The sequence below is a fragment of the Leptopilina boulardi genome, unplaced genomic scaffold (assembly GCF_019393585.1).
Source record: "Leptopilina boulardi isolate dan_hultmark-lab unplaced genomic scaffold, ZJU_Lbou_2.1 LbouV2_213, whole genome shotgun sequence".
In the NCBI taxonomy this organism is placed as follows: domain Eukaryota; kingdom Metazoa; phylum Arthropoda; class Insecta; order Hymenoptera; family Figitidae; genus Leptopilina; species Leptopilina boulardi.
Window position 1 is genome coordinate 3885622 of NW_026137767.1, and position 15835 is coordinate 3901456.

At 26.2% G+C, this 15835-nt stretch overlaps 2 protein-coding genes across 5 annotated transcripts in view; one reads left to right on the forward strand and one right to left on the reverse strand.

Annotated features, from left to right (window-relative positions):
* Positions 1–10139, reverse strand: part of LOC127278977 (MLX-interacting protein) — a 52404-nt gene extending 42265 nt beyond the window's left edge. The window contains exons 1-2 of one of the 3 annotated variants that reach the window (XM_051300988.1): positions 9884–10139; positions 2401–2756 (exon numbers count right to left, since the gene is read on the reverse strand). In XM_051300988.1, coding sequence (XP_051156945.1) covers positions 2401–2750 — 350 coding nt within the window. In that variant the 5' untranslated portion in view covers positions 2751–2756; positions 9884–10139. The other 2 variants (XM_051300989.1, XM_051300990.1) reach the window with 2 other exon arrangements.
* The window catches only part of LOC127278979 (alpha-glucosidase-like), a 94704-nt gene continuing 85850 nt past the window's right edge, over positions 6982–15835 (forward strand). For both annotated transcript variants that reach the window (XM_051300995.1, XM_051300994.1), the window contains exon 1: positions 6982–7118. The gene's annotated coding sequence lies outside the window, so the exon portion shown is untranslated. The remainder of the gene's footprint in view (positions 7119–15835) is intronic.

Genomic DNA, 15835 nt, shown 5'->3' on the forward strand with positions numbered 1-15835 from the left:
CTCGAAGCGAACTTATTTGGTATAAAAACAAATGTTTAAAAAATATGTGTTGTGTATTAAATAATATATGTGATACAAAAATAAACAATTTTTAAAAAAAAATTTAAGAAAATTGTTCCTCCTTTGGTATAAAAACAAAAAAAATTTTTAATTTAAAAAATTTTAAAAATTTAAAAATTTACAAATTTAAAATTTTTTTTGTTTTTATACCAAAGGAGGAACAATTTTCTTAAATTTTTTTTTAAAAATTGTTTATTTTTGTATCACATATATTATTTAATACACAACACATATTTTTTAAACATTTGATTTTATACCAAATAAGTTCGCTTCGAGTACGGAACCCTCGATTTCAGTGCGAGTGTAACTCGCACTTGTCCGATTTTTTTTATTAATTATTCTGCATAAAAATAAAAAAATTTGTTGTATTTGTATTTATGTTGTCTGCCAATAAATTAAAATTTGTCAATTACTTATAGGACTACATTTTTGATATTATATTCGAAATTATTGTAATTTGAATTAAGTATAATATTAGATATTATTTGAATAATATTTCTGAAATTTATTACTTTATATGTATATATAGTTGAAATGTATGTTTTATTCATTTTTCATTTTAAATTATTGTTAATTTCTATTCAAATTATTCTATCTTGTCAATTACAGTATAGAAAATAATTTAATGATATTCAGTAAATTATAAATTTTATGCACATATTTTTCTCATGACACGTATATATTGATTTCTTCAAGTTATCAATAAATTGACATTCATATAAGAATAAATTAATAATACACTTTCTTTAAATGTTTTTAATTTTTGATTTCCAATCGTTTATTGATAATTATTTAAATAAATTATTAAAAAAATTTATAAAATTGTTATAAGGAAATAATATCCAAAGAAATACAAAACTGATACTGATACTGATACCAAAAAAATTTCTATTCATCTTTAACTATGGCTAAGTATTACTGCGCCTGGTTAAAAATCTGTCCTATCTGTCCTTAATTGTTTTTTTTAATTATAAATGGCCAAAATCCTTATCTGTTATCTATTCTTATCAATTTGATAACAGTGTTCAATTTAAAAATTCTAACCTGTTACATATACGTCAAAATGTTGATAATTTTTCCCAAAAAATCGATCGATATGAAGAATTTTTAAAAAATTTTATAATTTATTTAAATAATTATTAATAAACACTAAATTCAATAGTTAATTTCACTTTAATTTCTTTTGCTGACATCTAAAGAGACACATGACCTGATAATGCCTAAAATTAATTTGTTAGAAATTCGTTAACATAGAATTTCCTTTTAGCCAAATTTTTATTTATTCAAATTATTTTTTCACAGAATTTCCATTAAATCGATTTTCTATATTATAGAATTTTTACACAACCTAATATTTGCTTCAAAAAATTTCTATTTGTCATTTTTTTTTTCTATTCGGCAAAAACATTTCATATCAAAAATTTTTAAATTAACCAATCACAATTTTCTCGGTAATTTCTGATTGGTTAATTTTAAAATTTGCGCTGAAATGTTTTTGCCCAATGTTTATTAAAAGTAAAACAAATACAAATTCTAACAAATAAAAATTCTGTGAAGCAAATATTCGGTTATATAAAAAATCGATTTAATAGAAATTCTGTTGAAAAATAATTCGAACAAATAAAAATTTGGCTAAAAAAATTCAATCTATTTAATCTAACCTGTTTAAAAGTTGAATAAAAAATTGACTTTATTCGCTATATTAATATTAAAAATTAAAATTTAATTGTACAAGTTGTAAAATTAAAATTATTTAAGTGTAATTAAATTTAACATATCTTTATACTGTGAGGAAAATGATACGGAATGAAGCCACATTACATATATAACTTTTAGGATACATTTAATTATACGGTGTTGTTGTTTCTGGTCCTACGGCCTCTTTCATTAACTCAATTGTCTTTTATTATAGGCTTGACTATTGGCGAAGCAATTTCATCTGGTTTTAACTTTTAAGTAATGATTATAATAATATATATCTTAAATGCACATTAATTTTCAGATACTTATATCTAACACATATTTGTGAATTTTAATTTTCAAATAGGATTTTTTGGATAATTTTTAAGTACTTTTTCCGATTCATAAAAAAATTTTAATATCCTTCTTTTTAAAATTAAATATTTATTTTTCAGTTTCGACTCATTTAAAAAACAATTCTTTACGGAATTGTATCAGGACGATTACAGAACTACAATGTCTCATTCAACAGAATCATAAGTGATTCGAGTTTTTTTAAAATGCAAGAATTTAAAAAAAAAAAACACTAAATTAATGATTTATATAATTAAATTGATAATTTTAAAGTGTTAAAATAAATTAAATATTTGAAAACCTCACCTGTAAGCAAGTGACATGCACTGGAAAAGTTTGTTGAGTGAAGTTTCAATGCTCAATTGTTGGGAATTGACATCTGAAGGGGAATTGGTGACAAACTTTTCCAAGGAGAAACCAACAGGGGCGATAATTGCTAATCGTGCAACTTCTTCTTCCGGTACAGGTACGGCAAGTTCATCTTCATCATCCTGTGCTTCAGCCTCAAAATCTGACACCATAAAATGACCAGAGTGTATTGATTCTCTCGAATCTTTACTTGCTCGCTTCATTCTGTGAATGCCAGTTTGTGTTGTTGTCACCTCCTGGTGCGAAGGCATCACTGAGGCCTTCCGGTACATCAACTCAGCTTGCATTGTCTCCTATACATATTTTATAAAACTAAATAAACATATTTTAACACTATTGGTGACTGGATAATTGTTATCAAATTTAAAAAGGAATTTATTTTTAAAAATGTTTCAATAATATATATATGTGGGACGGTCCATGCCAAACCAATATATCGTCGACTTTGACCTCTTCAATTTGGCTCAAACTTTTTTACCATTTTGTACCCTCCAAAAAAAGAGTTTCATGATTTCTTCAAATTTTTTCATCAACCCGCTTACAAGATATGAATTTTCACAAAATTGGAGAATTTTAATCTTTTTTTATTTTTGAATGCTCATAACTTCCTTAAAAATGCATCAATTTTCAGTTTTTTTTTCAAAATGTGTGTTTATGACTCAACTTTTCAAAAATTTCATGCAAAAAATTTTAAAATTAAAATTTACTATATTATTTGTAATTTAAAGGTTAAAATCTTGCTTTTAAAACTGTTTGTATTCTTCGATTTTTTTCAAAAAATTTTTAAAAAAAACTACTTCCTTTTACATAACTTTTAACCTTAGTCTGATCGTGAGGAAACAATTTTTTCAAAAAATTTTTAAATTTTGGAAATTTTGAATTTTTATAAAATATCACCAGTTTTATTTTATACTACGTATTTTTATGTATTTTGATGCGCTGATTACGAAAATCATAGTGCCAATACTCTAAAATTTTATTTTTATGGTAAAAACCATAGAAAGTCCTAAAATATGTGGTTTTTTTTTTAATGGTTTTCACCATATAAATTAAATCTTGGGTATTGTCACTCTGATTATCGTAATCAACGCATCAAAATACATTTTTTATGTTTCATGCTGTTTTTTAATTTTTCATATTTTACCAGAAAATTTGATTTTTTGTGATGAAAACCATAAAAAAGTTCTAAAATTTATGTTTTTTTTGGGTAAAATATGAAAAATTAAAAAAAAGCATGAAACATTAATAATGTATTTTGATGCGCTGATTACGTAAATCATAGTGACAATACCCAAAAATTTAATTTCTATGGTAAAAACCATAAATTTTATGACTTTTTTTATGGTTTTTACCATAAAAATAAAATTTTTGGGTATTGTAACTATGAACTTATGCAACAAAAATGAACCAGGTTGGTGGAGCCACTGTCTATGTCGTTTAGCATTGGCTCATTTTGATTTGCAACAAAAATGAGACTAGGTTATTTCTGTGTAATTAATTATAAATTTTTTATCAAAGTTAAAAAACCTAAAATTTATTTACCATAAGGTTCTTTTTCTCGTGGAGTATTTATTTTAATTTATCACTTACGTGTATGGTAATATAATATAAATAAATGTTTATTTAAAAAAAGAGACCTTCTTTAGTGTAGCAAAAAAAGAGATTATCTTTCTCTTAATAATACTGCAGATATATATTGGCAAATAAAATGCATAATTAACAAAGAGAACATTAATCATCTTTAGTGTACTTTCTTATCTAGCTATATTATATATATATTTATCTCAAATTTTCTGATGCAAATATAATGACCAAATCATTGACCATCGTATGTTTTACACTTTTATGTACACTATAATGGATAATTGAAGACAACTTTCTATATTTTAAAATTTCATTTGCGATTAATAAATAATTTCAATTTAATGTAAAAAAAATATAAACATATTTTATTATACTTTTTATTTAATAATATTGTTAATCAATTTGAAACAAAATTAACAATTATAATAATTATACACAGTGGAACAATTTTAGAAAAATTTTTTGAGTTAAGACTTGACTATGATGAAATGAAAGCACTATACCCCAGCAGAGTAAAATCCCCAAATAGTTTTGAAAAATTAGCAGCCGTTTGGTTTTTTTTTTTTTTTTTGTAATTTTAAGTTTTGATAATTCAGTTTTTTCAAAAATCGCTTTACTTATATTATTTGGACAGTAAATCGCTCATTTTTTAAAATAGCTTCTTATTTTCTTGAGTAAAATTATAATTTTTATTCCAATAAACAAATTCAATGAATCTTTGCGAAATTTTCGTTTTTGTATGGGCCTTAAATTATATAGTTTTGCTTAAAAACTTGTTTAATCCTTTCATGCCCAATGTTGCCTACAGACAACATTGCAAATTGACATAAAAAACCTTTTTTCCGAATGTTTGCAGCAACTTTTTTTTTGTTTCTTGTTTTTTGTTAAAAGCAGTCAGTCATTAGCAGTTATTTGTCGAGTGCAGAAGTGAAAAAAATGGCGTACCACAGAAAAAATTTTTTTTTTTAATTGAAAAAGAAACATAAGAAAAAGAAAACCCTAGCAACATGTTTACAGCCTTTAAAAAATATTACGTCATCTCAAATTAATTTGGCAGTGAAAGGGTGAACTACAATATTCGATAATTAAACATTTTCAAAAGAAGGTTATATGGACTCATTCTCATCTAGAATTAATATATTTGAAGTTCTGAGCAAATGTCCAGATGTATGTGTGTGTGTATGTCACAAAATATTGTGTACAAATTATCTCAGAAACGTTTTGACGGATTGTCCTAAAATTTTGTATGCTTAATGCAGTCATTACTACCTAAAATTTGATACAAGGATTTATGATTTTTTTTACAATTTTTTCAAAATTTGAAATTTTTTTTTTCAAAACATTTTTTTCATTGTAAATTTAATTTTGTTTGGTAAAAAAACTTATTTCTTGCATTAAAACCAATCGATTAACCTATATAAAGTTGATATTTTAGTGAAATGTATAGATTAAATCATTTTTTTTATGTTTGTATTTTTTGAAATAACTTTTTCTTATATAGAAATTTTAATTAGTTCTTGTAAAAATTGTATTCCTGGCATGAAAACGAATCGATTGATGTATATAATGTTTACATTTTACCAATATTTATAAAATTGATCGCTATTTCAGTTGTACTCCTTCTTTTAATATTGAATATGAGTGTATCATCACAGTAAACTTAGTTGTATCTTTTTCTATTGCAACGTTTTGATGCACATAAGTTATATCAAAAAGAGATCGTTTTGTGTATCATTTTTAGAAATGATACACGAAACGGTCTCATTTTTTGATGCAAAAAATTTAATCAATTTATATCAATCATGGCCGAATTGAATCGACTCAAAATTAAACGAATTTTTTTCAGATATTTTGGTAATAGTACAATTGCGGAGACCATTTCACTATTTAATTTGAAAATGAAAATAACAGAAAATCAAAGATAATGTGCAATTCGATAATTAAAAAGTGACAGCTTATAAACATAACCTAAAATGCATGAGAAAAAAATTGTCGATAAAATCAATATAGCCGAGCTTTTTAGAAGGTAGATGGCAGCACTCATCTATTTTCTTTCTTTAAATTTTTTCTAAATCGTTTTTATAAAAAGCAAAACTGCCATCTACCTTCTAAAAAGCTCGGCTATATTGATTTTATCGACAAATTTTTTCTCATGCATTTTAGGTTATGTTTATAAGCTGTCACTTTTTAATTATCGAATTGCACATTGTCTTTGATTTTCTGTTATTTTCATTTTCAAATTAAATAGTGAAATGGTCTCCGCAATTGTACTATTACCAAAATATCTGAAAATAATTCGTTCAATTTTGAGTCGATTCAATTCGGCCATGATTGATATAAATTGATTAAATTTTTTGCATCAAAAAATGAGACCGTTTCGTGTATCATTTCTAAAAATGATACACAAAACGATCTCTTTTTGATATAACTTATGTGCATCAAAACGTTGCAAAGATTTGATGCAATTTTTGGTCTCAATTTGATACTTTTAGGAAAACTGTGATGATGAGGAAGCTAAATGGTCATGAAATGAACACCTTGTTTAAAAATATTATACACTTTATTTAAATATTTCTTCTAATTGCTTATTGAGATCAGTGTAATTTGTATTAATTTGTATTTGTATTACTTTGTAAAAACGTATTACTTTGTATTTGTTTTTAGGTTAGGTTAGGCTAGGATGTTTAATAGAAGCACGCGGACCAAAACATTCGTACGAAATATTTTAGTGGGAATTCTAAAATCAATAATTCACATTATTCTTAAACGGATTTTGAAGAATGATTTTGTTCATTTGAATGTTCAAAACTTCGCAGGCACATAAATTCTAAACTTTCAAACGAACGAAGTTATATATTATTATCATAATTTAGTTTGGCGCAAAAAATGTAATATGTATGTCTTTTCTCGAAATAAAATTTTAGTGTATGACAGTTATCACATAATTTCGAGAAATAAAATATCATCAGTACATCAAAACAAACTCATAATCATGATGTGACGCCATCAGTCACTGATTGACATAAACCAAATCAAGAGGCCAACTCACACGCGCATCATTTCTTTAATAGGTATTTTTTTCTTTTATAAATTTTGAACAAATTCTATTAATTTTGCTAAAGTGTAACTTATCAGCTTTTCAATTCAGTTTATATTTTCAAATATTTATTATTATTAAATTAATATATAATAAGACAAAATAGTTTTAATCTTTAATTAAAATAGATTAATGTTAAAACATTATTTCACAATTATTATAATAAATTTTAAATTAATAATTAATTTATAAATATTTTACAAAATTGAAATGTTCAACGTATTACTTCACTGTTTAATAGAATATAATTTTGTTAATTTATTGATTTTTAGAACCTTTTAATGGTTACCATGTTATATATATATATATATTAGTAATTAGATTTATATTACAACATGTTTCTATTTTTTTTCAAATTGTCATTCATTAATTTTTATATATAAAAAAATAAATAAAATTTAATAAGCTTGTTAATATTGAATAGTTTAAACGAGAGTCTTCTATAAATAACAAACTATTTATGAAATCGTAAAAAATAAAATAATGTATTTTAAAATTTATAATAAAGCTGATAATTAAGTCAGATAAAATTAAAATTCAGAAAATTAAATTTCTTTTATGTTTTTGGTTTAAGAGAGTAAAAGACAGGTTGTAGTTTTTTTAACTTTAACGAACATGAATATTAAATTTTGATCTTTGAAAAGCTGATTAAGATTTGGCTTCATAGTTTAAAAAGTTTACAAACTTGAAAATTTTAAAAATACAAAAGGAAATACAATATTTATTCTTTATTATTGAATATTTATAATTTAGAACTAGAAATTGTAAAAACTCATCAGTTAATGAATAATTAATTTTGCAATTAAGTATACAATCGCTAATTTTTGTAGTTAATTAATAACTCGTTAGTATTAATTAATTTTAAAATATTTAACAATTTATGAAGGGATAAACAACAAAAAATATTTATGTACACTTACTTTAGAAAATATGTGTTAAAATAGCTAAATTTTGAAAAAATTTATATAAAATTCAACAGTTGTTGTATTTAAATTTAGAAAAAATATTTCAAGTATTTTTAAAATAATTTTGAACTTTAATATACTGTTAACAATATAAAATTCATATATACTTTTATAATCTCTAATTCTAAATTAAATAAATTTTTTTTACCTAATTCCAAATTTAGAGAGTAATTTTTGAATTTTGTTTTCTATAAATATAAAACTTTCCCTTTTCAATACAAATTTCCCTGAGTTAGAGAAATATTTTACATAAACACATTTATTAAAATTTCGTAATTTTTTTTTCTAAGAATATAAACGAAGCTGAAGTACGCAACGTTTATGATAAACGATTTTTAAAGAAATAATTTTTTAAAATGAAAAATTCTATAATTTTTTGCCTAAAAAATATTTCTTGTAATTTTTATTAATCAACAAATTATAAAAAATAATTTTTTTAGGTAAATAATTTCATAATTTTCCGTATTAAATAAAAATTGATTTCTAATCGTTTATCATAAACGTTGCGTACTTTAGCATCGTAAGAATAAAATAAATAAAAATAAATACACAAGAAATTTATTATACATTTTTTATTGTACATAATCATTTTGTTATTTTATTCTGAAAATGTGTAAAAATTGAATTGCGCATATTTTTGTAAAAAATTATAATTAAAATCCAGAGCAACTTTATATATATATATATATATATATATATATATATATATATATATATATATATATATATATATATATATATATATATATATATATATATATATATATATATATATATTTGTAAGTGTAAACGGAAAGTTTTAATTATTATTATTGAAATAGAGTAAATGAAACATGGATGAAGTTATCTTATGTATTCGTTACCTAGTACAAGTGTTGTGACGTAGCAATGTAATTTGTGGGAGTGTCGTGGTCTCGAAAACATTCCGCTGATAGGTTACGTTCTAGTATCATTCACATGTAGATAAACGTGTTTTTTTTTATGACAATGTCGAAATAGATCCCTTCAAGTATTTAAGTAGGACACAAATTTTTTTTTTTTAATAAAGTAAATAAAATTAGTTTTTGTATTAGAAGAACAAAGACAATCTGATTGTCCTTGTTTCTTTAAATAGACATTCCTCCTTTATTACCCATGTTTACTAGGTGTCTGAAACGCCCACTCGATTAAGAATTTTGTACATTATAATTATATTTTTTTGCGACAATTTTCATATGTCAAGAGAGTTTGAATGTCAAACTCACTTGAGAGAACATTATACATATATATGCATGACCTATGTAATTGCATATGTGCATTAAATTGAATTTAGTATTTACTCGATTTTATTGTATTATTATGTACAACAAAATTGTACATAAATATATATATATAGTTTGTGAGCTGGAAATATATATATATATATATATATATATATATATATATATATATATATATATATATATATATATATATATATATATATATATATATATATATATATATATATATATATATATATATATATATATATATATATATATATATATATAATTTTGATGTATGTTTTGTAATGAATTGTTGTTGGCTATAAAAGAATAGTTATCATAAACAGGGCAAAGTCGACAACGATCCAGTCACCTTAACCATATGCTTGCCTCTTTGTGGACAATAATAAAGTTTCAAGAATTTTGTCGATAGTGGACTGCTGATGAATGAGAAAAGTGTAGCACGCACTTTATGATTTAAACTCTCACATACACAATTCACAAAAACAGAAGAGCGACACACTCACCTCTTCACACTGCTTTTGATGACAATAACATACACCTAACGAGAGATAAATTGATTTTTCACTTTTTTTTTCTCCCGATTTATTGTGTATTTTTGAAATGAAACTAGTATTTCACTTTTGCCATCAGGCAGGGCCGCGAGAAGCGGTGCCTGGAAAAGGCCCGTACGCGTTATTACACGATAAATGTTCGCTCATACTGCCAGGACCGCCATTTGCCTGGTTAAAAACTACATATCTCTAAACTCTCTTTATTGTCTTAATATTCAGTCGCCGCCTGTAGTGCATTACAATAACTTCTTTAACAACGTGGTTACCAAACAGCTGATCGGATATAAGTAGAAATTGTAGCTCATAATATTAGAACGCTGGCGCCATCTTTGATTTTTTGTAAGTATCTACTATTGCTTTGACTAAACTTACATTTTAATGTTTAACGGTTGAGGACTTTATTGTCAGCAAATATTTGAATAATAAAAAATTTTTATTTTAAATATTATTTTCTGCTTAAATTAACTATTTTTATTATTTCCTACTTATCCTTATTTTTAGGAACACAATTTTAAATAGATGACATTTTCCTGTAATTTCTTACAAAATTAATATTTCACAAAATCCATATCCCTAATTGTTATAAATAATGACTGACTGAAAAATAAAATAAAAAAATACTAAATTAATTTAATTATTTATCTCCAAATTGTGAATCGAAATTTATACATTTTTAATAATAGGGGTAGGTAATATTATTTTAATGATTAATTAATTAATTAATTAATATATTTTTTTCTACACTGAAAAAAAATTTATTTAATTCAAATACTTGGTTATTTGACTATTTTAAAATAAATATTTACTTGAACCAAATAATTTTTATTTGAATTAACTAAATTGTATTTAAAACCAATACTCAGATAGCACGTAAGCATGCAGCAACTTTGTGGCAAGCTTGCCGCACAATATATTGCTAACCTTGCACGGCAAACTTGTCGCAAGTAACTGAGCAATCTTGCGATAATCTTATTGTGCAATATTGCAGTAACTTTACACTGCAATCTTTCGGTAAGCTTACCATGCAAGCTTGGTCAGGTGCGATATTTGAAGCTTGCGGCAAGTTCGCTGTGCAAGGTTGTCAATATTGTGCGGCAAGATTGCTGCAAGCTTACGTGCTATCTGGGTAATTATTGTATTTGAAACAAATACCATTTAATTGACTCATATAATAATTATTTGATACAAATAAATATTTATTTGATATTTGCCTTTAGTTGAGTGAAAAATATATTTTTTAAATCGTATTTTTGATTGATTGTACTATTCGTATACCTTTATTGAAAATGTAAAAAAAATTTTCTAAATCTTTAACATCATAGGTATAATGATATATTTGTAATATTGTTGGTCTTATTGATGGAATCTTTATTTTAATAGATAAATGAATATTTCTTTAATTTTTTTCTTTAGTATGTCGATTGAAAAACCATTTTTTAATACCCACACAGCACAATATCTTGCTGTAAGCTTCCCTTGAGTTTAAACCTAAGATTCATTAGCTTACAGCGTAAACTTCAGGTGAAGTTAAGGTGAGTCAGCTTACAGTTAAGCTTACTATAACCTTACTGTAAGCTTCACGTAAACTTTTTGTAAGCTTCGTGTAAGCTTACATCATTATTAATAAATGTTAATAAATAAATTAAACAATAATTTATGCGCAGTAGATTTTAATCAACTTTTTCCGTTAGGGTTGTATACACGGAGAGACCGCCGGTTAGAAAAATTACTAAAAAAATTTACAAGTAGCGGAAATAAGGTTACATTGTCAAACATTGCTGTAGACTATAGTAATTTCTATTCCAATTTGTGTACAATTTTACTATAGTATACAGGTTTTATTAAGTATGCTGCTAATAGAATTTTCGATTTCCTACAGCAATATATGACAAAGTAACCTTATTTCCGCTACTTGTAAATCTTTTTAGTAATTTTTCCAACCGGCGGTCTCTCCGTGTATCCTACATCACAATATATATATATATATATATATATATATATATATATATATATATATATATATATATATATATATATATGGGACGTTTCGCGCCAACCGGGCCACCTATCTCTCCAAAATTGAGAGCTTTCAAAATTATTGATTATATATAAAAATTATTTGTATATATAAGTACTTTGAAAAATGAGTGGCCTTTTGAAAAATCCAATATGGCGGCTGAAATATAACCCATAAAAGAATGAAAAACAGGAAAGATGGTTACAAACATATAAATAAAAATGAATATAATGAAGAAAACAGCTCTGCATCGACATAAAATTCATCACTTAAGAATAGACAATATATACCATAAGTGAAAATAATAAATTTACCAAATCCAAAATGGCGGATCCAATATGGCGGACTAAAATTTTTAAAAGTAATTGGAATCACTTGAGACTTGCCACTAAGGGGTTTTTGGGGTCGCTGATAACGAATCTGAAGTCATTTTTCTAAAATTCAAAATGGCGGATCCAATATGGCGGACTAAAATTTTTAAAAGTAATTGGAATCACTTGAGTCTTGCCACTAAGGGGTTTTTGGGGTCGCTGATAACGAATCTGAAGTCTTTTTTCTAAAATTAATTATGGCGGATCCAATATGGCGGATGAATTTCAAAGAATTAATCGAAATCGCGTAAAAGTCGTTACTTGGGGGTTTTAGGGGTCGCTGTTTACAAATCTTATCTTACTTTTATTGAATTACATTATTTTCTTAAGTAATTGTACCGTCGACATTGGCGTTACCCGATGTACACCGCGGGGAGGTTGCACGATCGGTTTTGTACATCATATAGCCCTTAAAAGGGCTGTTTGGTAGAGGTGCCTGAATTTTGAAAAAAGATTAAGATCTAAATCAGCGTAACAGCATTTATTATTAATTTTTTTACATTTAATAATGTTAGCTCCAGAATATCGTAACACCTGTAATTTTTTTCCAGGAAGTACTTTAAAAGCATGTCCACTCTGGATTTTTGTGACTTGTGGAGCTTTTGAAAATCGCTTAGCCAGATGTCTTTGGGTTTTTTGATGCTTCTTCTGATCATAATAAAAAAATGTAATTTCTTTAAATTTTTCTTTTGCCCATTTAAAAAGATCTACTGAGTTAAGAATGGCTTCTGTTGATTTTGCCTGAAGACTTGCTCGAGTAGCTTCTCTTTTCAGAATAGCACCCAACCCATCACAGGCTCCTTTGCCATGAGCTGTCGCATGGAAATACCATTCTGCTTCAATTCCAAAATCTTGTTCATGATGCACAAGATTACTCATTTGAAATCTATTTTTGTAGTGCTGTTTAGCCCCATCAGTGAAATAAATAATTTTTCGAACATTAGGAACGATTTTTCTTATTTCGGGTATGAGTAATTCTTGCATCATGTACACAGCAGCAGTATCATGAGTTGTACTTTCAGAAAGTAAGATTGTACTTTTGTGCAAAAGTTCCTTTCCATTATTATAATAGAAGACTACAGTGTTAACAGAACACTGGTCATTATTATAATGGAAAGCTTGCGCAGCGTCTTGTGCAACGTAAGCATAATTCTCTGCGAAATCACATTGAACTATTACTTCGTGTGGCTGCAAGTTATTTTTTAGTTCAAGGAGGAATTTCGACTGGTTCTTTGAAATAAAATCATGAGGCAGTAATATTTCCAAACGGTTGGACATCTCCTGTACAAAATCTGGCATAGATAGGCACTGTTTTTTTAATGTACATCTATCGGTAGCTTCCCACGTGCTATAAATGATTTCTGAAATACCTCTTTGTTCGAATAATTCCATTAAATAATTAGAGAATAATTCAGGGTTTGGACAAAGCTTGCACTCTCTTAAAAAGCATTCCTCTTTTGGCCTTTTACACATTATTAACTGGAAGCAATCTTTATAATTTTTCAATGATATGTCCAGATCATTCGTAAGTTTTGCAATATTTGCTGCATCGAACATCATCTTGAAATTTTGATGAATAGTACAGACACAAACACTGTGTGTACCATTTGCACCTGCACGTATACAGTTCTTAGGTCGAAGTTCAGCAAATGTTGTAAAACCAATTGGATGCTCTGGATTCTGTTCCTTAAATTGTTTGTGTAGACATTTTATGTCACAAAGTAACAATCGTTTCTGCACCTTTTCTTTTCGCCCTTCATTATATACAGTAACTGTTTCCTTTTTATGCGGCATTATTCTACTGTTAATATCATTTTCATAAAATTCGAGAACTTTCTCTTTCGTCTTTTCAGGTAAGCATCTTCCAACTTTTGAGGATGGCATAGCTAAAACACCTTCCAGTTTTCTTATGTTTTTAGCTTTTTTAGCCATTCTTCGAGATGCCCCAAATTCCTGAGAGATTTTACGAGCACTCCAGCATTCAGGAGCTATCGTAAGTATTGTAACACGATGTGGATCATTTTCGGCAAGAGAAACGAATTTTTCCTTTAACCCATTTAACATCTCTTCTAATTCATTCTCTCTAGTGAAACGCGTCTTTTTACTTGAGGAAGATTCTTCTTCGATATCAGACTGCTCTGAATCAAAACTAATTTTACTGTTCAATATTTCACTCGAAACATGCTTTTTTGTAAACATGTCTCTACACATTAAACAAACTTTTGCATTTTCATTTAAGTTAGGAAATTCTTTCAAAATTAATTTTGAAATTTTTCGCAAACCCTTACCAATATGTCCCTTTTCATTAAAGGGATTCACGCACCTATCTGAGCGAGTTTTTTCTCTCAAAGTACTCATTTTTTACTTTTTTGACACCAATAAAAAAATCAGCGATAATTAATCGGAACAGGAGATAAACAGTTTAAAAAAACTATTTATTTTAGTCCTCAAAAGGACTGATTGAAATATACGTTCAAATTGAAAATTCAGTATTATGATAAAAAATCTGAAAATAAAAAAAAAAACAAAAAAAAAGTAAAACGCTAATAATAAGAAAGACTGAAATTCAAATCAAATATGAAAATAAAAAAATGAAGTAAGAAGAACAGTATACGCATCAACTATTAACCACACAGAAAAAGAATGTTCACCAAAGTGCTTCTATTTATCATATGGAAGTTGCGTCTCTATAGTGAGAAAGAAATGGATTCATTTATCCTCGACATCTAGCGTTAAAAAAAGTAACTAAATTTCTTGCTTGAGCATATTGTATGCACACGTCATAGTCTAAATAGAATAATAACTCGATAAATCTTTTCAATATTTAGCTCTAAAGTGTTTTCTAGATCGCTGGATACGTATCTAATTTATTAATTTTACGATAAACTTTTCATTTTTTTAAACAATTTATTATTGATTATTTATAGCATATTCAAAAAAAACTAGAAATCAACAAATTTCTATGAAATAATTAACTTTTTAGTACCACATAGTATTAAATTAATAATCCAAATAAGAAATTCAGTTATACTGCTCAAAACTACTGCATAAAATTGTTTTAATAAACAATTATTGTTATGTTTTAACTTTTTACCCATTTTAGAAAAAAGACTTCAGATTCGTTATCAGCGACCCCAAAAACCCCTTAGTGGCAAGACTCAAGTGATTCCAATTACTTTTGAAAATTTTAGTCCGCCATATTGGATCCGCCATTTTGAATTTTAGAAAAATGACTTCAGATTCGTTATCAGCGACCCCAAAAACCCCTTAGTGGCAAGTCTCAAGTGATTCCAATTACTTTTAAAAATTTTAGTCCGCCATATTGGATCCGCCATTTTGGATTTGGTAAATTTATTATTTTCACTTATGGTATATATTGTCTATTCTTAAGTGATGAATTTTATGTCGATGCAGAGCTGTTTTCTTCATTATATTCATTTTTATTTATATGTTTGTAACCATCTTTCCTGTTTTTCATTCTTTTATGGGTTATATTTCAGCCGCCATATTGGATTT